The sequence below is a fragment of the Varanus komodoensis genome, unplaced genomic scaffold (assembly GCF_004798865.1).
Source record: "Varanus komodoensis strain SLA01 unplaced genomic scaffold, ASM479886v1 scaffold22, whole genome shotgun sequence".
Classification (NCBI taxonomy): Eukaryota; Metazoa; Chordata; class Lepidosauria; order Squamata; family Varanidae; genus Varanus; species Varanus komodoensis.
Window position 1 is genome coordinate 17,743,390 of NW_025335606.1, and position 24,071 is coordinate 17,767,460.

Below are 24,071 nucleotides of genomic sequence, written 5' to 3' on the forward strand. Positions count from 1 at the left end.
ATGTATTATGGGGGGGGGGGGGGTCAGCACCTGGGTCACCCTGGGCAAATACAGCCCCAGATGGTATTCCACCTTGTTATGAAGAGACTCGTCTCATCTCCCTAGCACCAAAAATTCAAATTTTGCCCAGGAATCCAAGAGAAAGCTTAGATATATAAAGATAGATAGAACACTTTTAGTTTTATGACAGTGGAGTCTTAGTTTCAAATTTGCTATTTTAATCTCTATGCCATTTTTGCTGTGAGCTGCACAGAGTAACCTTGGGCTATAGGGCAGTGTACAAGTGTTGTAAACGAATAAATAAATCATGTATGGGACAAAAAGGCAGCAAGTGTGTGTTTCAGCTGCTTGCCATTCCAGCAGCTCATGAGAACACTCCCATGCCTGCTAACCAGAGGAGGGGGCCTTGAGAATGTGCAACTTCCATCTTCATTCCCTGATCCCTGAACTACTTGAGCTCACCTTATGCCCACCTCCCAACTGGCCTATTTAGGGCCTACTTCGGGAAAGCAGCACGAAGGAACCTTGGAAAATGCATCCTAGTACTTTGCCACCCGTTAACCCATGCAGCAGATGGGCACAGAAGCCTTCCTTGCACGCTCCATCTTTTTGCTCCAGACACCCATGGCGAATCCTTCAAGTGTCATCTGCATCCCTTTGCTCCTCTTCTGTTCACAAAACTTAAGGTTTAGCAACAAATTCTTGAAAGCAGCAGCTGTCATACACATTCACCAACCTCCCATCTCTCTATTTGGTAGAAGTTTCCTCTCTTCCACTTCTGCAGCCTTCGGATGTCACCCTGCCAGCTGCTCCTTCTCTCTTGTTCTCCCTTCCTCCTTTGTTTCCCTCTCCCATAAAGTCTGAATACCACCCAGGAACATAATTGTCTGTTTTTGTAACACAGAGCTGATGCAATTAATTCAGCTGTTGATCCAACCATTCCTTGAAACCCTGGCTTCAAAACATTCTTATTTTTGAAAATAATTTGAAAATGTCTTCAAAACATTTTTATTCCACCTGTATGCCAAAAACACTCTCATGCACTCAATAAAACAAGAGACACCCTACCTGCAGGTATACAGTCCAAAGATATAACCCAAAAGGGTGGGGAGAGAAAAGCTATGGTAAAGGAAGAGCAGAAAAGCAAACTTGCGCACCTATCCTTAAAACAAGTAGTAGTTTTTTTAATACAAGAACCAAAGACAGAACTTGATGCAACAGGCCTTTCAGCAGGGCCCCACTTCTGCTTGCTGCAGTTTAATGGAACAAGGGCTGTAATTGACCTGATTTTCCCATGGCACATAATATCCACTCTCCTTGGGTGTCGATTTAAACACCTGGCAGTCAGGTATGTGCATTCATCATACACATGAAGTGCCGTGGTGATGGCCTGACCTATTTCAAGGTAGATCTTTCAAGGCAACATTTCCTAGTAGGGCAAAATTATGGTTTCGGCATTCAAGCATTAGCCAAAAGGTGGTCACTGGCTTTCATCTGGTACTATTGGCTTGATGTCTGTGCCAGGCAAGACTGCAACCCTAACTTGTGGTCCTACAACTCCCATCAGCCCTAGCTAGCATAATCAATTATGAGGGACCATGAATGTTTGTAGCCAAAGTATTTACACAACCTCTTTGTCAGCCCCTGCACTAAGCCTTTAAGTTCCTTTTGCACAGTTAGCCGTCCTGTAACTGACTAAAACAAACCACCGAAAGACCTCTTCTTCTGAATGGAACAAGTTATTTTAGAATAAACACTGTAAATGAAGCGTAGCGTAATTCCCAGCTATCACAATGACTTTATGAGACTTTTCCAGAGGCTCATGATGTAAAGAAAGCTGGGAACTGCATGTGAAGACCATTTGCCATGAGGAAAATTCTACTGGGAAGCATGATAAAACACCATGTGGCAAGAGGGGTCCTCAAACTGGGTAAAGCAGTGCAGTAACTTTTATACAGTTGCAACAGTAAGGGAACGCCACAAGGGGGAGGCAGAGTCTGCACAGCTTCAGCAGGTTCTCTCCTCTGTAGGTGGAGACCTACCCAACTGACCTTCCCTCTAGCTTTTGGTATGTCTCTGCTTTACCTAAGTGGATCAGCTCCAACTGCTGGGCAAAAGCAGAGATGTACTGTGCCAAATGGATGCAATCAGATGCACCATGTATCCTAAAATGCAGGAATGGGGACCCTTTCCCATCCCTGGGGCCAAAGCAGCTCCAGGCAAGCACATCAGGGACCCTAAGCATAAGACAGAAGCATGAGTAGGGTTAGGGGAATTCGAAGTTCTCAGAGACACCAAAAAAAGAAAGGAAAATTTAGGGGGAAAATCACCATATGCTGGATCAATCAAAGGTCCCTCAAGTCCACACAGTAGCAAACCAGCTGCCCTCTGGATCCCTCAAGCAGGACAGGTGCAAGATCTCTGCCTGCCCAAGCTCCTCAGCAACTGGTGCATGGAGGAAAGCCCCCTCTGGTAAAGGGGGTAGCACATGGCCAGCAAGGCTAGTAGCCACTGATAGCCTCCTCCCTCGTGAATCTGCCCAATCCCCTTTTAAAGCCATCCAAACTGGCAGCCATCACTTCCCCGGGCAGCAAATTCCATTGTTTATACATTGTGACTAAGAACATAATCCTAAAGGATAGTGGAGGGCCACCCCAAAACAGCCTAAATAGGACTGAAAACGCTGGCTGGTTGTTGGGCAGTGGCAAGCAAAGAAAACTGAGGAAGGCAAACAGTACACCTTGAGAGGATATTGGCTGGCTGGAACTCTGAAAATGAGCACTTCACAGCCTTGCAGGTCCCCCTTGTATGTTCTGAATACAGAGGGACTTTCTTTTGTTCAGAAGGATGGGTAAAAAGCCAACCATACACAAGACCTGTTTTAACCAGGTAGTCATGGTGCTATGACTTCAGTTTAAAGTACAGAAGAAAGTCAGGCTGCTTACCTGTAACTGACGTTCTTCAAGTGCTCATCTGTGCATATGGGTTCTGTGCCTATGTGGGGCCTGTTGTTGGAAAGATTTTCCTAGCTAAACTTGTTTGCTGGGAACTCCACCTCTCCCTTCCCCTAATGTATACAGGAGGGGAGGGGCTCCCGCTATTTCCCCTAGTTCTCACTAGACTGACATTTTGGTCTCAAAACTGGGAAGGAAAGGCTGGTAATAGCCTGCCCCACACCATGCCAGCATGGCTTTGAAGGGAAGAAGGTACAGGAACTGAGGCTGTCGACACTGATGTAGGGCTAGCGGGTGGGTTGTGTGAATGCACAGATGACCACTGGAAGAAATCGACTACAGGTAAGCAACCTTCCTCTCTTCTTTGTGGTCTCTGTGCATCACACAATGGGTGACTAGCAAGCTTACCTCAAAACAGATTTGGGGCAGTGTTGTCAGCAGAGGACCACCGAGAGGACCACTCAGGCAAAGGAGCAAGCTTGCCTGGTGCAGACATCGAGCCAGTAGTGCCAGAGAAAAGTAAATGGAGTGCACCACATTGTCGTTCTGCAGAAGTCCTGCACTGGGAAGCAGGCATGCAGCACCGTAGATGGCACCATTGCCCTGGTAGAACATCCCCTCGGTGTTCAGGGAGGTGCAATCCAGACAGTTGGTAAGCCAGTTTAATGGTTTTCATGATCCAGTGAGTGAGTTGTTGGAAACTGATAGACCTGCCTCTGGACCATTCACCAAAAGAAGTCCCAGAAGATGACTGTCCTGCCGTAAGTCCCAGAAGCTGTTGCACCCACTGCACCATATCCCGGGCTCATCCTGGAGCTACAAAACTAAACTGACCAGCACTGCCACTCTGTCCGCTGGAAGATATGCCCGTGCTGTCATGAAGTCTAGCCTCACTCCAATTTAAAAGATCAACTGGGAGAGAAGAAGCACAGATTTGTGTCAATACAGTCCCAGTCACTGCAGGAGATGTATGTGTCCTGGATGAAGCTCAACAGATCTTGCTGGGATGGGACAACCAGTAGTGGGTTGACCAGGTAAGGAAAGACCTGAATACCCTGTAGGTGGAGGTGGGAACACCCCCAGCCATGCGTTTAGTGAAAACCAGGGTGGCTGCAGAGAAGCTGAATGGGAGCACTGAAAACCGAAAAGCATTGGGTCCAATTTGGAACCAGAGAAAATGCCAGTAGTCCTTATGAATGGACACATGAAAATATGCATCCCTCAGATCAGTTGAAGCAAACCAGCCTCCTTGGTGCAACAATGGCACAGGATTCTGCAGCAGGACCATGTGGATCTTTTTCTGGGAAATGAGAAAGTTCACATCTTGCAGGACTAAGATGGGACACAGGTCACTGTCCTCCTTCAGAATGGCGAGGTACTGCGAGTAGAACCCATAATGGAGATTGGATGGAGGGATGGGATGGATCACTCGCTTTGGCAGTAGCAAGGCAACCTCCTCTGTTAGCATGGGAGAGGGAGGTATTGTGTGTATAGAACTGAGAGGTGGAAGAATGTTGAATTCTATCTAATGTTTGCTCTCCACAAATCAGAGAGGACCTACCGATCCAATGTTATGGCTTCCCATGTGGGAAGGTAGATGATAAGGTGGCCTTCAAAATATATCTGTGCTGCTGCAGGCGGGGGGGTGGGGGGGGGAGTTGGTTTGTTACAGCAGTCAATGGTATCGCCTCTTGCTGTCCAGCTTCTTTTGGGGCTGCTGGAATCAAAAACTGGTGTTTCTTCAGCATGGCTGAGCAGGCTGTTGCTGGCACATGGGCTGATGGTACTGGCCCCGAGACTGGAATGGGGACCTTGATGGCTCTGAGGGCAGAAAGCCCATCCTTTTCATTGTAGCACTTCTGGATGCTGTCCAGCTTCTCATCCATCTGGACACTGAAGAGGCCCTCACCATGAAAGGGCATCTCTTCAATTCATGATTGTGCCTCCTGAGACAGGCTTGCTGTCCAGAGCCAGGCATGCTTCTGGATTGCCACTGCGCTGACAAGGGCCTAGAACTGCAGTTACCGTGGTGGCATGCAGCATTAACTTGCTGTTTTGACAGCCTCAGAGCCTCCACCTGGAACACCCTAGCCAGTTCACAACGTTGTTCTGGAAGAAACTTGGCTAGGGTGCTCATCTTTTCCCACAGGAAGGCTTGATGTCTCCCCATGGTGGCCTGGTAATTTGATATGCAAAGACCCAGCCCCATTGCTGCTCTATGGTGTCCCTCTCAAACTGTCAGAGTGGTGTGTTCCTTCTATGCCCAACCCGGAGCTGAGAGCGGCAGATGGACTTGGTATAGTCTGGACTTGGTACAGGCTCTCCATACAGTGGGATACTGGCTCTGGCTGTGCAGATGCCTTTCACAGTTCCTTCATGGACTGGAGTGTTGGAAGGAATGGAATGGCCATTGGCACCATGTCTTACATCCGGACAACAGAATGGGTCCACCAGCAGTTTGGTAAACTGTTGGGTGTCCAACCTGAGGGATGTTGCTAATTAGAGGACCTGTTTGCAGAATGCCCCAAGGTCTTCAGAAGGGGATCCTGGACCTTGCACTGAGATGACATCTTCAGGCAATGAAGATACTAGGTCATTGTAGATTGGCAGCCTGTCTGAACTGGATGCATAACTGGCAGGATCTGATAACAAGGACCAGTCAGATGTAGAAGAAGGCCATCAAGGTGGAGCAGACTGCATGTGGGCAGGTGGCTGATGGATAGGAACTGGTGACTGAGCTGCAAGAACCATTGGCTGGAATACAAGAACTGGTGGCTGGCTCACAAGAACTGGCAACTGACCTGCAGGAACTTGTAGCAGGGTTGTAGAAACTGGCACCCACAATTCCTTTGGACAATAGGCCAAGAAACAGCACAGGAACTGCAGCCAGGACCATTGGTGGGACAGGTGTGCGCTCCTGCAGATGCCAATGATGAATGATTTCTGGCCTGCTTCTCAAGCTTGATTTTGCCCTTTCTGGCCACCGTTTTCTCTGTCTCTGCCATCTCATGGGTCTTCTTGGTCCTCCTCTTCACTCTCTCTTTTCCAGGCATGCACCCAGACTTGGGTGGCATGGTTGGAGTAAATGACAGAATCATAGCAGCTCCTGCTGGAGGGTGAGACACAGGAGTCACCTGTGAAATTGAAGGGCACTCCAGAGGCACTGCTGTGACCAAGTCAATGGCCATAAGGGCACAGCTCCACATCTTCAACATCAGCCAACACGCTTGGTTTTTCCAAGCCTGCTGTGTGAATGCCTGACAGTGAGAACAGGAATCCACGTGGCAGTCTTTACCCAAAGAGAATAGGCATAAGGAATGCCCATCAGTCGAGGACATCTGCATGTTGCACTGCATGCATTTCCTGAATGCCGCCTTGTGTTCCATGGGAGAGAGAAGAAGAAAGGTATGGATAGTTCAGGGAGAAATCTGAAAGAGGATGACAGACAGGCTTTACTTTGGGAGAAGGGGGTAGATAAAGGATGGGGGGAAAGCTGGGTTTCAAAAAATGAGCACGATAAAGCGGGTAGACATAATTACAGAATAGGAGATCAACAGAAGATTCTAGAAGGATTCTAAGGTAACAGGAGAAATGCTAGCAAGAGAACCGAGGCACCCAAAATGGTGGTCAGAAAAGAGCTGGGGAAAATGGCAGGAGCTCCTCCTATATATACTAGGAGGAGAAGACCTGCCAAAACAAGCTTAGCTAGTAAAATCCTTCCAACAACAGGCCCCACGTAGGCAGAGCCCAGATGTGCGATGCACAGAGACCACGAAGAACTGCACATGCTTTAAGCATTACTTTTAAAATCAGGGATAGCTGACAGTTCTTTCTCTCTTGGGATGCAGAAGAAATTTTGAAGCACAGGATATCACAGAATGGCCAGGGCTGTGGAGAAATGTCAGTAGCATAATTTACAACCAAAGTAACACATGTTTCTTGCATGTACGTGCTCTATGGGTTGTGTACCTTCAGTATACATGAACAGGCTGTCAAATGAACCTTGTAGGTTTGGGGAGGGGCTTGCCATTATGTTTCCCTGCTCCCCATCAACATACAGTAATCCTATGCATGCCCATTGTGGAAATGTTAATGCCCATTCCCTCCTATCCCACAGTGGCCCAGAGAGCTCAATGGCCCTGTGAGAAAGAGCTGCAAGAAAGAGGGAAGCAGTGCTGCAGGCAAACATACTACCAGTCACCTTCTCAATCAGGCTCAGAGATGCCCTTTCTATTGTTCCCCTCTCACAGGATCAGAGGAAATCCGCATCCTGATGTGGAAGAGGAGTTGAGGGCTTACTTTGGTTTTTTAAATGTTCAGTTTTTCATGGAATGGCTGCATTTTATGAATGCTGTAAGACACTCCGAAACCTCCAGGTGAAAATCCAGATCTTCTAAACATGCAAAGCACAAATGGTTAGATCTGCTGTACATGGCACAAGGCCTAGAATTCGTCCGTCTTCTGCAAAGTAAACTGCTTGACTATTAGTCTCACTTTACTAAGAATTTAAAATTCTTTTCTACACGGTCCTTCTTTCTTTAAAAAAAAAATTAACTCATTTTATCTCTTCCTTCAAACTGATAGATTCAGGGTGGCTCACATCGCATTAACAATCATAGTAACAATAATCTCTAAAAACAATAAAAGAGATATTCCAGCACACTCTGACAGAGAAATCTGCCATTCAGTGGTTAACTAAGCACATCAAACGTCTTTTTAAAAAGAAAGGTCTTACTTGGCTGTGGAGAACAGATAAAAAAAGTCTTTAAAAGCTAAAACATTTCACAAATGAAAAAAGGGACACTCCTTCACATACCAAAGATTATCATCTTACTCCTCACTGTAATTCTGCTGTTGGATGCTCTAGCCTGCCTGCTCTAAACTTACTTCATTTACTCTACAATGGCATTTCATACATGGCTTTAAGAGCTAGGACAGCAGGGACCCTTGAAAAAGGGTGGGTGGGTGGGAGGATTGATCCAGAATTGTCACACATTGGCTGAGCTGAGGCTGATCCCTCAAGAGATGATCAGGCCAAACCCATTAAAAACCCACTGCATGGGAGAGGGAGAACTTCAGGGCCAGCTCCTGTTTGAGGAAGACACAGGCCAAAGGCTCTCTGGAGGGCCTCTTCCCCACCACTGGACCAGTGCAGGCAGCTGTATGCTGAGCAATGCCAGACTGCTGGATCATCTAGATGCCATTTTCATGTCCTAATTAGGGTGGCCCTGGGTTCTCTTTTACAGCAGACAGTCCTCTAACTGAAGATGTCCCCTGTCTGAAGGGCTCTCTGGTCCAGCTCCGATTTAAAAATAAAAAACCACAAGAGCTGTTAGCCATCAATGCTGAGCATCTCAGGAGCAGACAGGCACCCAGTGTGCCATCTTTCACATGAGGGAGAGATGTGCTACATTCCCATTTAAATTGTGGTACTTTCTACATTTGCATCGATGCATACGAATTGTCACTTGCAATTTTATGCAAAGTGCTACCCTCTTCTTTTGCCAATTACAGCTGGCCACCTGACTCACAGCTGGCCCAGGATGACAACTTGCAAATCGCAAAGATGGATAGATCCTGCCACTTGGTACAACAGCCAGGACTTCTTTTTAATAAGGGGCTGGGGCAGGCAATTGGGCAGCCCCCATTGTGGAACAAACAGCTGCCCATGGGTGCTGGGTGCAGATGCCAGCTCTGGAAAAGTGCAGTTCATTTTCTAGGGCCGAGCAACTGACTGTCATGTCCTTCTTGCTGTGCCTCAGAGGCACAGCTTTGCTGTGGAAGAGCTGGGCAGCACTCAGCTGTCCTGAGCGAAGAGTGTATATGTAGAGAAAAGGGAGACAGAACTGAAACCAAGTGAAGGGGAAGCTCAAGCCTGAGCAATTCTGCCATTCTGTATTAATATATTACATTCATACTCTACCTTTCTTCCTCTTGCAAGGGACCTAAGGCAGCTTACAATGCCCCCCTCTTTATTTTCACAATAACCAAGTGAGGTAGATCAAACTGAGAGTGACTGGCTGAAAGTCACCCAGTGAGCTTCATGGCTGGGTTGGGACTAGTACTTAGATCTCCTAAGTTCCAGTCCAACACTCTCACCCCATGTCAAACAAGCTCCTCCACATATTAACCTTGTTTTTTCAGTGCAGTTGCCACCCCTGTTGAATTTAATTTTTAATACTAGATTGCATTGAACCTACCTTAAAACCTACCTTCTGGGTCCCTGTAAGTGTTCTTCTGATTAAAGAAGTGGGGGAATTCCATTGCCCTAATATTATTAATTTCATTTCTATACTGCCCCATAGCTGAGGTCTCTGGGCAGTTTGAGAAATACCATCTTTTATCAACAATTCAAAATGAATCTGACTAGTGTGTAAAATGGCAGGTCTTCTGTTGTACAGCATGTTATGCGTTCTGCTTGTATACTGGGAATAAGACCCATCCCACCTTCTTCTCAAAGATAAAACTTCTAGAGAGAATGGGAAGAAAGTTAAATCCTCAAGACTGAGGACATGAACAAGACATGCAATTAAGTTTTAAAGGGCATCTTCTTCAAAAGGCAAAAATCTGAGCTACACTCAGCAAACAGCTATAGCTGAAGCATGTTTGAGCTTCTGCATTGCCCTTTCTCAAGATTGCCAATACAAATATGAGGCACGACATTAAAAAGCAAAATGTGTTTTGTTTCCAATGAACTGCACACACATTTCAAGAAAAGCTTTAACACACATGCTGGTATTTTTTCTAAGGCCACTGAAAATCTCATCTTCTCATTTAACTGGTCTTAAGTGCAGCTTTGTACCTGAGATTTCTTTTTAAAATGTCAGTGTGATAATTCAGGAGAGACTGTGTAACAGTAACAGAGCAGGCAGGCAGGGAACATTTCCTTCCCTCAATTCCTTTTGAGAAAATCCCTTCTACAAAGGTGCCATTTGCATGGGAAGGAAATATCCCATTGCATTTCCAAACTACAATAATGCCAGCTTTAAAAGCTTTTCCCCTGGGCTGGGAGAGGAAGGAAAGAGAGAGGCTATCAAGCAACACCTGCCCACCTGGCTGCAGGTTGGTACTGAGCGCTCTCGCTTCCTGGCAAAACCCAGCAGAAGTGGCCCGTGAGATGTTTAGAAGACTTTCAGAAGACTGTTCTGTCTGCAGGATGTAAGCAATTAAGGGCAGGGAAAATGCCAGGCCAAGTGTAGCAATGGGTACACAGTCCTCCTCAGCTCACAATAGGTCATTGTTGAGGAAATGGTTAGTTTTTTAGATTTATATCCTGCTTTTTTCTTATACCAAACTTAAAGTGGCTTACCTCAATTCTCCTCCACCTGCTCTCAAATCTTATCCCAACATCAGCCCTGTGAGGAAGGTTGGGCTGAGTGTCTGTGACTGGCTCAGGCCCAAAATCACCCATGTGGCTCTATAGCCAAGCAGAGACTGGAATCCAGGTTGCCCAAGTCCCAGTTCTGTGCTCTTAACCACTACACCACATGAATGGCTTGAGGGGACTTCCTAGAGCAGAGATGGACAATTGAAAGGGGTTCAAGGCACATTTTCCAACCAACAGACCCCCCTCTGAAAGTTGCAGTTTTGTTGCTGGAATTCAGGAGCAATTCAGCCAAAAGCAAAAAAAAATATGCAGGGAATTTAGGCAGCAAAAAATCTAAGAGGCACTTGTTATCAGGAGCAATTAGTTTTCAGTCATATTTTGAACTGTGGCCAAACGTTTTAGAAACATAGAAAGAGTGAGTCAGAAGGAGCCTCTCGGGACATCTAGTCTGACCTCCGGCACCAGCCGGCTCCGCTCATATTTAGCCTGCAGTCAACCAGTACCCTAAAAATAACCAGAAAATACTTAATAGCTAAGTATTTTCTTAGCTATTACTTGCAGATATGAAGGAAAATGGCTGTTTTTTTACCAAGACTGCCAACTGAAGTCACTCAGATTGGTTTCAATTACATTAGCACCTTTAGATGCTCCACATAGAATACTGTAAGAGCAGGTGCTACTGTAGATGAAGTGGAGAGTGCTCTTTTTTAATATAAACAAACCAAGTAACCACAAGTAAGATTTTAAGAATGGCATCAGATCTTAACTAAAAAGGTAACCATGACCAATGAGTTAAAGGCTGTAGCCCTTTTTACTGCCCAAGTACAGGATGGCAATGTTTATTTCATCTAGGCATCAGAAAAGACTTGCATTTTTGTGCCTGTTGGCAGAGATGTGCTCAACACATATGCTTCTTCATACAGCCCATGTGACTCTTTTAATAGCTGCCATCAGCAGAACCACAGACCAGTGGCACCTCGTCCTGCCTAGAAAGGCTTTAGCTTTCTTTTGCTGGATGGGAAGAGCCCTGAAACACATACCTGTGTTCCTGAAGGAGTACTCTCACCCACCCCAACTTAATATGAGTTGCCTTTACCCTCTGATTTAAGCTTGCAGACGACTGCTTTAACATACGCACAAGACAGACGTTCCAGAGAGGTACTCAAGAGGAAGTCTGTTCCCAACTCCAGCCTTGAGGTAAACTCACTTCCAGGATCCAGAGGTGCCCCTTCCACCTGCCAAATAAAGCCATGTTACAATCCTGGCTCAATATCCATGGTATGAGCATACTTTGCCAACTGAGCCTTCCAGGTGAATCTCAAAATCTCGGGAGTTAGGTCATATTAAATATTGTGTTACATGGATCCAGGTTTTTTCAAGAACAGGATACTGTAATCCTCTGCCTCACATGACAGAATCAGAGACGGTTGGCAGCACATTAATCTTAGAAAAAGCAGAAGCCAGGGCCTTCCTACACCTAAAGAAGCTGTCCAAGTAACCTGGGAACACAAAGGTTGCACTGTTATGTCAATGAATCTCCAGGTGCACTCATTTAACACTCATGTGCCACTCAATACAGCCATTTACAAGGTGTTCCGGACTCTCAAGAAATTAGCTGTTCTCACTTTGGTTAAAATGGTAAACACCCAGCACTTTCCACAAGTTGCATTGCCTGCCAAACAAATTCAGAGTGAATTTTTAAATGCTCAATTAACACTGTATGCTTACCATTCATGTCCTATGACCTACAGGCATCATACATACAGCAGTCCTGGTTTCCTTGAAAGAATTTTTTGAAATAATTGTGTTTTCATCTTTACAAACAATAGTTTTTCAGGCACAGTACCCTTTAGATGCTTTCACTGATTTCAAATTGCCACTGCCTATCTTCCTGATAGTGAGGAAAGAATCTTACTTTTTAAGGAACCAGAAACCTCACTCTGACAAATCAACAAATTCAGATGCAGACAGCTAACTTCTAGTAGCATGTCACATCCTTATCTAACATCTCATTGTATATTTCTATTATTTAAAATAACTGTACTGTAAGCCATTTAGGAATATGTGTTTATAGACAGTGATAAATATATTGGAACACTTGAGACACCCAGAGGTTGTCTCCATGTAATGACAAACCCTTAGTTTAAAAAAAAAAGTGGGTGGGCAGGCTACCTGCAGCACACCTTCCTCTCCCACTTTACTCCACAAGCCACAGTTGACTCAGCAAACCATGACTGGTTTCTGCAGAATGAAGCCCCAATGCAGACCACTGGTTGTTCTGGGGCTAAACAATCTAGTGGACAATCCAACAACAAACCATGGGTTAACCATTGGGTTGTTTGGCCCCTAAACAAGCCAGCTGTCTGGGTTTGAATGACACACTCAGCAAATGGACTGCTGAGTAAAAGTAAATGATTACATGCAAATCAGGACACTGTTGAACCAGTCTCAAAGCATCACTCCATCCAGGGAACTTGGGTTCATAGCAGACACAGAAGCAGCTGAAAGCAACAGGGGACATGCACCATGGGTTCAGCAAATAGCCAGCTAGCAGCAGACAACACTTTCAGCAGGAACATGGAACCCCCAGCCTTAGCTAAAAACCTAAGGAAGTCCTAGTTCTGCTCTGAAGTCTATTTGCTCTGTCACAAAAACAGTGTTACCATAATGCAGCTAGAGCAGGCTACCCACAATCCTGAACCTTGTGTGTTTCCTTCCCTTCCTCTCCAGCTGTGTGAAGAACAGCTGAATACTGAACAGCCTGCATCAATCTTGCCTATTGACCAAGTCTGCCTATATTCTTTTGTTAACTATGCAATATTTACTACATTGCATAATTTATTCTAACATTGCTAGACACAGGAAAGAGCAAGGAAAAATGTAAAGCTCTGAAATCCTTTCACTACTGGATCTTGGCCACTGGAGATTCCAGCAGCAATTATAATTCAATCAAGTTTATTTTCACAACCATAAAACTAAAAATTCACTCCTGACTTTTAAAAACAAAACCTGGTACATTCAGGGAGTTTTGTTCTGCACCTAACACAATTTGAAGGGTTCTTGCACTCATGCAAAACGCACATGGCCCCCCTTGTACATGACTGTCATGCCACACTTTGGGGAATGTGTGCTTCTTAGAAGCTCCCCAGCGGGGCTCAGCAATGGCCACCATCTTTCCCTGAAGATAACCTGCCCACCATTATTAATCTTCCACTGCAATGTCAGTGTGTACTCACAGGGGATTTGTGGTTATATTCAGGACTGCACTGAATTTCCATAGGTGAAAGTGAGACCCAAAGGCCATTTTGGTGTCTTTTATGTGCAACCTGGAATACCTCTGCAATACACAAGAGGTTTTAGGGTAGACCATTAAATAAAACAATTTCTTCTAGGTACAAAGTTTGAAAAAACACTGCATTAACTGTACGATAGCATCCAACTGTGAATGCTTGTGTTATAGCCTGCCTAAACATGCGCTGGACTCCCTCTGGGTCTCTTCTTCGATATTTCAGTTGTTCAAATACCCATTCAGCTGCTTCAAATGTATGCCAGACATTGTGGCCTTAGATTGGCAGCAGACAGTTAAAGTGTTAAAATGTCACGAACAGAATTCATTTTCAGAAGGGCATTTAATAGGCTTCGTGAAGCCAAAGAACTGAATACAGGAATTCCTTAACCACTTTTAGTACAATATTGAGTTACATGTGAGTCTTCCAGTTTAAAAAAAAAAAATATATAAACAAACGGTTTTTCAAGAACTTGCAAGTTTTGCAAGCTTCAGTTCTAGTACATCATACAGTATAAATTCTGATTTCTGAAGATCAAACACATGAGTCTCCCTTTATAATCAAGGAGATTTGCCTTCCACCATACCCCTTCCTTGCTACACCATGGGACTTTTACAAAACTACAAGGTATTAATGCATTTATAAAAACAAGGAGGATCTTCACACCTTGCTCAGATTCTGGGGAATTATAGGAGAAAAATAAGTCAGCCCCCATCTTGGTTTGTTAAAAGAAATTGAGGGCAGGGGGATCAATAAAAGAATGTATTCAAAATGCTTAGACACACCTGTAAAAAAAGGCAAATTAAAATGTTTTCCTCCAGAAAGCTCTAACAGGCCATTCTGTAGCAGAAGCTGTTGGGCTGTTTGTGATAAGACTACAAAAAAGGGAAGATACAAGTAGAGAACTAAACAAGATTCAGCGAAGCTCCAAAAATCTTTATAAATACAGCCATTGGAAGGACGATCTTGATTCAGGAAGGATTTATGCTCGGTGCAAGCTGAGGACAAGAAGCAGGTATAAACTGTAAAGCACACTGAAGAACACTGGTACAGTCAACTATAAGTCTCCCTCCTCCCAGCCCAGGACTGAGTGCCTGCAGCCTTTGGAGATGCTGCTGCCAACTAAGCTTAAACAAAGGGCAGGGATTGCGGTGGTGGTGGGGGGGAGCTGAGCTTGCTGTTTTTCCACTTTTTTCTAAGACGTTATCTGCCAGTGAGTGTATACTTTTTTCCTTAAAAGCAAGACCCTATTAGGAGTGCAGCAGCTTAATATCCACAAACTTACAGTTCAGAGAAAGTTCCTGTATGTGTAAAGGCTACGCTAATTATTTTTAAAGGCTGGCCCAACAGTGTCCCTTAAAGAACAGTTTGTGGATGGGTTTAACTGTCCCATTTTGCCTTACCCCAGCAGAAGGCCACTCCTCTACATTTATGTTAGTCCTCTGATTAGGCCAGGAGTTCTGTTGTCACAGTTAGACTACATGGCTAATGGACTGAGTACCACACCTCATTAGCTATCACACTTCAGGAGCAGATGCTGCTTAAACCCACTAGGGCCTTTTAAAGGCACATACTTACCTAGTTATCATAGTTGTCTCTGTAGGAGCTCCCAGAGTAACGATCTCCATAGCCTCCCTGATTCCTAGAGGGAAAGCACATGAGATTGATTCTGGCTGCTGCTGATAAATGGTGAAGATTCTATATGTTATGGAAAAGCCCGTATGTGCAGGAAGGAATTGCTTGCTAACCTCTGTAAAGCATTAGCTAACCTCTATAATATTATTTGGCAAGAACATATATAAATTGACCATTAAAAGTATAGTAGATCTGGGATAGGGTTGAACATACAAAACTAAGCACCATTCCTATTGATGCCAGTTTTGGAAATGTCATTCAAGCACACCTAATACACATATGTAAGAGGGCAAAATGGACATTGCTTTATTGCTTCCGGGAGGTCTTCATTAATGCTGTGCGGGATATACAGACCCTCACTTCAGTTTGTATGAACTAGAACAAAATGACTAGATTCAATGGGTTCTAAGGCAATTTGATACCTCTTTTTATGTTTCTGCTTCTTAACAGTATTCAGTTGACAGGTAGTACTGTCTATATACAAGTTTTATGTACTTATCAGTTACCCTACTACAACTAAGCAAAATATATGTAATTTAAATAATCTCATAATCTTCCTTTTTCTACTCTGAACTTGTTTCCTTGTGCCTTTTACACAGTAAGCTCCTTGGAAAAGGGAACCTATTGTCTTTACAAAGACCAGTGCTTATGATTTTTGTAAAGTTCAAGTATGCAGAAGGTGTCAAGTAGCAAATATTGTTACACTATGCAAAAGAGAATTATTCATATTACATTTTACAGCACCCATTCCTCAATGCATTGTAAATGACAGTTTCAACCTAAGCAGTACATCCTAAATTTCTGCATTTTTAAGGGCAGAGAGAAGGCAGCTGGAAAGCAGAATTCCAAGTATCAATGCCCTCAATCTGCAAAAGGTCCATGCCAATCATGATGTGGATTCTGGAATCTGACATTCACCTGGGGTGAACAATGTGGCCTCAGCTACCCAAACCCACTATATTGTATTTAGCAGTTACACAACAGGCATATACAGAACAAGGGTCACTAAGGGAATTTTTCAAAGGGAACACACACTCAATGCTCTGGCTACACCAAATTTAAAAGCCATAAGCTCTATCTGGCAGGCTTACCTGCTGCCATAATAGTCTCTGGATCCACCATAGCCACCACTTCTGTTGTCATAACGTCCACCTCCATATCCTCCACCTCCTACAGTAAAGACAGAAGTTTAAGTCTGCCCTCATGCAGCAGCGCAGTTAGCACTAAAGGATAGGCGCCATGGACAAACTCACCTCTAGAGAATCCACGTCCACGCCCTCTGCCCCCAGAAGAGCCACGGGAGGATTTTCCAGCTTGGTCAACTCTGATCTGGCGCCCATCCACAGACTTGAAGGAAAGAAGAGGAGACGGTCAGAGATAGAGCTTTTAACCAAGCTGGTGATACTGCTCTATCTACTACTAAGGAAAGAACAGGATTCTTCCTAACATAACATTAAAGGTTTGACTATGTGTCCTTGAGCTCTCCAAATCCTCTTCAACTAGAGAAACAGGACAAACTCTTCCTCTGCCTTATGCTCTGTAATAAACAAGGAACAAATCCAACCAGAAAATCCAACTTCTGGCCTTTCTGTAAGGTCCTACATTTTTTCTTTCAGCCAATCTTTCCCCACAAAGTCAAAGCTGTAATAATTAAACCCATCAAATTAGACATATATTGGGTCTCTTTCAAAAGATAGAGGCTGCAATCCTATAGTTATCTGAGTAAACACAAAAAGAACTATTGTTACAGATTTTATCATGCAGTAGACATCAACAGGATACCACACCCTTCCAATAGGAAACATTAGCAGTACATATTCACCAACAAATCATTTTATGATGAAAGTCATTTCATTTCACTTTACTCAGCCAGAAGCTGTCTTAAATTCCAGAATATTTATCAGTTTTGCTGACTCAGGGAATCAATATCATACGAATTACAACTTCCAGCCTCCTTTTCTGCCAGAATTCACACACCCATGAAAAAAGGAATACTAAATTTAGAGAGTTCATTGCAAACGAAGAGACATGACAATACCCATAAAGGTGTTGTCCACTTGAGAAAGATTCTGAAATAGAATATTACAGCTAGCAACGTCTAAATTCTAGTGCAGTTGTGAAGCAGATGGGTTGAACAAAGTATAAATAATTCAAGGAAAGCATTTCTCTGGCATTGGTGCTCACCTCTCCATTCATAGCTCTCATAGCATCCTTGGCATCCTCTGGGCGGCAATAGGTAATAAAACCAAACCCCCTGGATCTCTGAGTCTCCCTGTCTTTCACCACAACCACTGCAGATTAAAAGAAAATGTCAATGGAGGATATTCATGCTCCCATTATTTACATAGAGGCATTAAGTCCCTGGTCCCTTTGTCTAGCCACCAATGTTAGATTGCCAACAAGACAGCTTGAGAGGCTACTATAACCACTCAGATGAATCTTGGAAAGAAGACAGAAGAATTTCCCTGTATGCCCTCCTGCCCCCTAAGATCGGCAGCAGAGGCTCTCCTCCGGGAACCCTCTTTGAAAGAGGTTAGGAAACAGAGTACTTGGAGGAGAGCTTTCTCTGCGGTGGCGCCCCGACTATGGAATGCGCTCCCTAGAGAGGTCTGCCTGGTGCCGTCATTATATGCTTTTCAGCACCAGGTCAAGACCTTTTTATTTAACCAATATTTTAAAGTTAGTTAACTTCAATGCTATATTTATTTAATTCATTTATTTAAACTATGTTATTTTATACTGTCGTGGTATAGCCAATTTATTTATTTGTTTAGGATTGGTAGGTTTTAATGTTTGTAAACCACCCAGAGAGCCCTCTGGGCTATTAGGGTGGTATATAAATGCAAATTTAAAAAAAGTAAGTAAGTAGATAACAGTTCAAAGACTCAGGGCCAGGCTTCCATCACATTTAAGAACTATGTCTGACTTATACAACCATCAGTTTGAAACTGAGGGAGATGTGGCCAAGTGCCATTAGAATTCAATTAAAATCTGCTTTGTGCTTCACCACCTTCTGTCTTCTTTTTGCTAATTATAAACAACAACAACAACAAAGCTTTGGAGTGAGAAATTTGACTGAATCAAAAATCATGCCAAACTATAGTTAAGGAGGCTTGCATCAGCTGCGGTAAGGACGGACACACCCACCCACCCACCTGTTTTGGGGAAGTTGAGAACAAAGGTTAGATGTACTTGGTGGGATTAGGCAGGGTTCAGAGAGACTACTTTTAGAATGAGCTATAGGACTGAATGGCATACTTTGCATTTTCACTGAACTGAGTTCATATTAAAACAAATGAAGATGAACATATCATAGTGTGTCACTTAGCTGGATGATCAACTACAGCTACCAATACACCAAAATGGGAGTATGCACTTTATTGCACCTTGAAGAAAGGAGGATGTGCAACACACAACCTGCACAGCAAAATATACTGTATGCCACTGGGTTGTACTTAAGAACATGGGTAGATGCTGAACTATGCATCAAATGCTTCCTTTCCTATTCAAAGTTAGCATGTCTCTAAGAAAGCTAAACTGGAATCTTCTCCTTCACACAATCCACTTGCATGTACATAATGATTTATTTAAACATGAAAGGGAGTACAAACTTCTTCTGCAAATGACTATGATTCCCCACTGTGCAATAATGCAAGAAAGGTTTCTAACATCCTCTTCCAGACTTTTTCCTTTCCTTTACCCCCAAGTGTGAGAAGCTCTGTAGCACACCTGGTTATTGTGTCTAGCTTAATACATGTGACTGTGTGCAAACACAAACCATTAAGCCCAATCAACTAGCTTACTGACACCTTTCCTCACCTTCTGCAATGTCTCCATAGGGGGAGAACAACTGCTCCAGATTCTGCTCATTGGTGTCAAAACTGAGTCCTCCAATGAAGAGCTTTCCCTCATCCGATGCCATTGTTCAAGTAATCTGTAGAGAAACGAACATTTGTTTAGGCAAGCAAGAGTTAGAAATATGTAGTATAGTCTGTGGTCCTTATTTATTTCCAAGTAGGCACACATCAACAACCCAATAGGCCTTCAAAAATATTTTAATAACTAATGCCATAAGACCTTTGTTTTGTATTTTTTGCTTGTATTTTATTGTTATTTTTAATGTGCTATTGGTTTTTATTATGTTTTATTGTGTTTTTATCTTGTGGTTGTGAACTGCCCAGAGGTGCCATGGCACAACTGGGTGGCATACAAATGTTTTAAATAAATAAATATTTTAAATTTCCTAGCAAAGTAAAGGATTAAACAATTACTACTCATCTTTCAATGGAACATTAAAACAACTCTTTTACACCCAGCTGCTCTCTGTGCTACCACTAAATAATATGGTATAAAGTTAGGACTAACAGGGCAAAATTAAAGCAGTGCATCAATGGACTCAATTATCAAGGGAGGTTGTGGGCTCTCCCTCATTGGAAGCATTCAAGCAGCAGTTAAGACAGCCACCTGCCAGGGATGTTTTATTATTAGTAATTCTCTCAATATCAGTTTAATGCAGCTCTGATTGTTACTGTGTGACTATGCTTTTTTCTTCCTTCCCTTCTCATTTGCTATATGTATTTGTGTTTTTGCTCATTTTGGATACTCACCAGTTTTATGCTGATGTTTTGTTGAAAGAGTCTAAAAATCAAATACAAATTATAAATATAAAAACCCCTGGAGTCCTGCACTGAGCAGGGGATTGGGCTCAACGGGTTATAGGCCCCTTCCCACTATACTGTTCTATCCAGTTCTTTTGCAGGTGTCTGGCCCTGTAAGAAAGTATCCTCACTTATTCTGTCCCTACTTTCACTTTTTTGCCTAGAGCCTCCAGCTTTGTTTTACTATCAGTGTGTTTCACACCTAATTGAGATCAGTAAGTATTTCTGCTAGTTTAGTAGGGCAAACTCAGCAGGGTTACTTTCTCTGTGCCCTGGGCCAGAATCTGGAAGTTTAGTCTTTTGTTTTTGTATTTCTAGCTATATATTATTCTGAAGGCAACACACTGAATTGTTTTAACAAAAATAGTTTCCTAGGCTCCTTGCTTTTAAATACATTTACTTTGTACTCAGAAGTATTGTTTCCAGTAGGGCTTACACCCACTTACATGTGGACAAAATTACAGCCTAACTATAATACAAGTGCCAGACAGGTGCATGCAGTAACTTAAAGTAGGAATCCTATTTCCACCCTCCCCTATTCTTTTGGTGCTTCCTTTTATAATACTGTAGAGCTGATTTTATGCCATTATTTTTAAAGGCATAAGATTATTCGATTTTTTTTAAATATATAAAATGTTGCAAGCCCATGTTAGTGAATTTTTAAGGCTGTGTATATCTCTTCAGGGATCCAAAATCCTCAACATAGCTAGTCAATCTTTCAAGTGATGGCTAGTGCTTTCTATGGGCTGCAGTTGTTTCCTGGAGTCCACAAGCAGAGCAATGCATCTAGATGATTTTTTTCTTCATCATCCTATAAACCACTAGGAAATGCTTAGTAACTTGTCCATATATGCACAAGTCAGTAGCTATAATCCAGTAGGAGCGAATTAACTTCAAATGTGTGGTCAACTCCACTGCTTAGGATCCTCTTCATGCTAATCACAAAGTGAGCATCAAGGATTCTTGCCTCCTCTGATAACAGGGAGTATTTGAAGGTCTTCCTGAGTTGCATGTAATAAGGTATTAATCACCCTGTGGCTGGGTTCTGCAGAGGGAAAGCTCTGAGAAGTATCGCCTCTCCCATTTTCTCTAAGGCCTTTTCAGGAAACTAGGAATGGCAGACTAGTATCCATAGGTCATATTTATCTGAACAGAAAAGCAGAGAAGATGTAATTGCCTTTCACATCATCTGCAACCACATTGTAATGATCTGAACTGCAGTTTAAGATGCCATTGCTATAATTACATTTTTCATATGAATTCTAGTTATTTATTTCTAGACTGCTCTTCTAAAGGATTTGATTCAAGAAATGTATTCTCAGTCTCCACAAATTCTAAGTATGTGTTATTCCATGCTGCAGCAAGCTGTAACTGTAATCCTACATGTATTGAAATTATTTACATCAGTGAGACATATTTTCAAGTAAAACATATACAAGATCAAGCAACATGTCCAATAAACTCAGCTAAAGATGCAACCTATAGACCACACTGCATCACCCCTGGATATGACATAGTTGCAACTCCTAGTAGGCATGGCTAGAGGATGCTGGGATTTGGAGCCCAAAACATCTAGAGGTTACTAGGCTGGAGAAGACTGTTTTAGATCCTAAAGTTTGGAGGATGTAAGATGTTTGGCCAATAACGTGGCAACGCGATGACTGGAACCTGGGCTTTCATTTGTCAGACGAACAAGCATGCCATGATGCTACAATCTGACTTGTGTATGAAAATTTTAAACATCTGGGCCCTTAACTCATCTAAACTGCAACTTATATCTCCAATCTAACAAAGCATAGGTATGGGGCGGTATAGAAATGAAAATACATAATAATAGGGACCTATTACTACAGCTTCTGACGGCTTATAAAAACGGAAAAGGGGAGCTTTTGCCCCCCCTTCCCAACAAATTCTCTCCCCCCCCGCGTAAAATGGCCGCGAACACGTGGTTTGAACAGAATGCGGGAAGGAGAGCGCAGCGTATCTCACGTTCTTCCGAGAGAACACAAACGGACATGCGCAAATACAGGCCCACTGCCGTCCCGCGCTCAGCGAACAATCCTTGCACACGCGCAGTAGGTCCATTTCGCTCCCGCCCCCCCGTTATTCCGCTATTACGGCGACCTAGGACTACACTGCTCTTCTAACTTTTCCCATTCCTTAGGGAGTGTCGCCTCCCCGGACTAGCCCTATGAAGCAAGCACATACCATGCATTACAAGAGGAGACAGCAAGAGGTATTTAAAATTGGCGCATGCGCGCAACCGCCCGCTCATTCTTTATGGACAACCGCCATTTTGGGTAGCAGCTCTCCTTTCTCCAGCCTTCCTAAGAACCAGTTCTCCCCAATTCTTCTCTCCTATAGCCGACATAAGCATTCCTCGCCAGGACTCCTACAGCTGTCTGGGCTCTCAGGGAGAAAACGCACTCACCGAAACCGGTCTTGCTGCTGAAGATGCGCAAAAATCCGTTAACCACTGAAGCAAAGGGGTATCGCGATGGCGGCAAGAGGTACACAAGCGACAATGTAAGTGAGGCTGCTCCTAACCACACCCACCGCACGGTTCTAGAACAGCGATTGGCTCGAGGGACAAACGGCGGGGCGAGTCACAATAGTAGCCACGCCTCTCCTCCCTCTGGTGGGGGCTGCCTGCTCCTCACCGATCTTAAATATCCTGAGCACCTTTCTCCGCTCAACCCCCACCCCTCTTTGGTTTTGTTTAGGGATAAGGCTATAGCTCTTTCCAGTCATTGGTGCTTACGTGCGAGTAATTCCTACTGATCTCAGTAAGCAGGCATGGAAAGAAAGCTGGAGAACGTGAAGCTAGCCATAGAAGCCGGCGCAGCTTCTATGCGGTGGTCTGCCCATGCTTCCTCTTGGCTTCCATCTGTATTGGTGAGACAGGTAAGCAAGCCTGTGTTGCCAATTGCAGCACCCCAAAAGTAATTGGCCAGAGAAAGGCCCCATAGTAAAAACACCAGAGTTATACTGTCCCAGAAGGGAGGGCAGGTAAGAACAAAATGAACTTTGTGTAACCCACAGCTAACACGCTAGCCTGACCTCGCATACAGTAATCAAAGGGACAGTGGAAACTGGTTCTAGCTGCCATGAAAGTTGCAAATGTGCAGGGAGTAAGAACATGGCAAGCCTGTGTGAATCTCGAGCAGATAAGAAATAGACATGGGAAATGTCTGGTCCTTGACAGAAGAAAGGACTCTTTCTCCAGCACAGGAGGGGGTGCATACATTGATGTATCGATGCATTAGATGTGTATTAAGTGACCTAATTGGTTACCTAGGGTATAAAACGCATGTACTGGGGTGCAACTTTTGAGACACTGCTTTGGGCTGAATGTCCCCTTTTGTCTCCCTTTATTCTATAGTGCACTAGATAAAGCTGATTTTGGCTCTAAGTCTCGTCTCAGGCTCTGTTTGGCTCGGGTCTGGGGTCCACCCGGGTTTGCCCCAGCTGTTGACTGGCTGAGTCCGGTAACAGTTTTGATGCCCAACGTGGGGCACTGAGTGGACTAAAGGCGAATTTTGCCTCAAAATTCTTAAACCTTCTCCCTCAAAGAACCTCTTTTCGGACAAGTGGAACAGGCATTAGAGAGCTCTCCCTCAGCATTTGGGCTGAGGCAAATTTGGCCGGAAGCCTCCACCAGCCATGAGCAGGGCTTGAGGAAAGGGTGGCTGAGAGGAAAACGAGACTGAGAGAGCTAACCCCTACAAGACAAGGAGTTCCCAGGTAAGAAAAAGCCTCTGGTAAAAAGGGTAACTGCTTGGGGGAAGACCCGGTTCAAAAAGGGGGGGGGAAGGGCCTCTAGTTAGAGGCCGGTAAGTTGCCCATCCCTGTCTGACGGGCGGTGACTCCTGAGTAGAGTTGAACTCTATGGGAATAGGCAAGTTCGAGTAGAATCAGGGGGAGCTCCTTGGGTGGAAGGGGGGAGTTTTAGAAACTCTTTTTGGTATATTACCGTGCTTTGAGTCCAGGGTGAGCAGATCCCGCATAAGTGCATGAGCACTTTTGACCAGGGACGCCTGGCAGAATTGACAGAAGGAAAATTTATTTATTTTTATTTTATTTATTAAAACATTTCTATGCCGCCCCTTGCCGAAGCCTCGGGGCGGCTTACAACATCAGAGAGGTCTGCTGAAAATCCTTCTAAAGGTCTTCTGGGGAATGCTCAGCATCATGGGTCAGGGTAAGTCAA

At 43.9% G+C, this 24,071-nt stretch overlaps 1 protein-coding gene and 1 long non-coding RNA gene across 4 annotated transcripts in view; one reads left to right on the forward strand and one right to left on the reverse strand.

Annotated features, from left to right (window-relative positions):
* Positions 1 to 22,408, reverse strand: part of LOC123024127 (cold-inducible RNA-binding protein-like) — a 35,755-nt gene extending 13,347 nt beyond the window's left edge. For 2 of the 3 annotated variants that reach the window (XR_006414859.1, XR_006414860.1), the window contains exons 1-6: positions 22,293 to 22,408; positions 19,023 to 19,137; positions 17,388 to 17,494; positions 16,457 to 16,550; positions 16,295 to 16,373; positions 15,147 to 15,210 (exon numbers count right to left, since the gene is read on the reverse strand). Coding sequence is in view for 1 of the 3 variants with exons in the window: in XM_044431502.1 (XP_044287437.1) it covers positions 15,147 to 15,210; positions 16,295 to 16,373; positions 16,457 to 16,550; positions 17,388 to 17,494; positions 19,023 to 19,125 (447 nt within the window). In the remaining 2 variants the exon portion in view is untranslated. Of the gene's footprint in view, positions 1 to 13,891; positions 14,567 to 15,146; positions 15,211 to 16,294; positions 16,374 to 16,456; positions 16,551 to 17,387; positions 17,495 to 19,022; positions 19,138 to 22,292 lie in introns of those variants that run through there. The other variant, XM_044431502.1, reaches the window with a different exon arrangement.
* LOC123024128 lies at positions 22,012 to 22,832 on the forward strand. Its single transcript, XR_006414861.1, has 3 exons — positions 22,012 to 22,097; positions 22,226 to 22,387; positions 22,585 to 22,832. It is a non-coding gene; the product is annotated as an uncharacterized LOC123024128 (long non-coding RNA).
* The last annotated feature ends 1,239 nt before the right edge of the window (positions 22,833 to 24,071 follow it).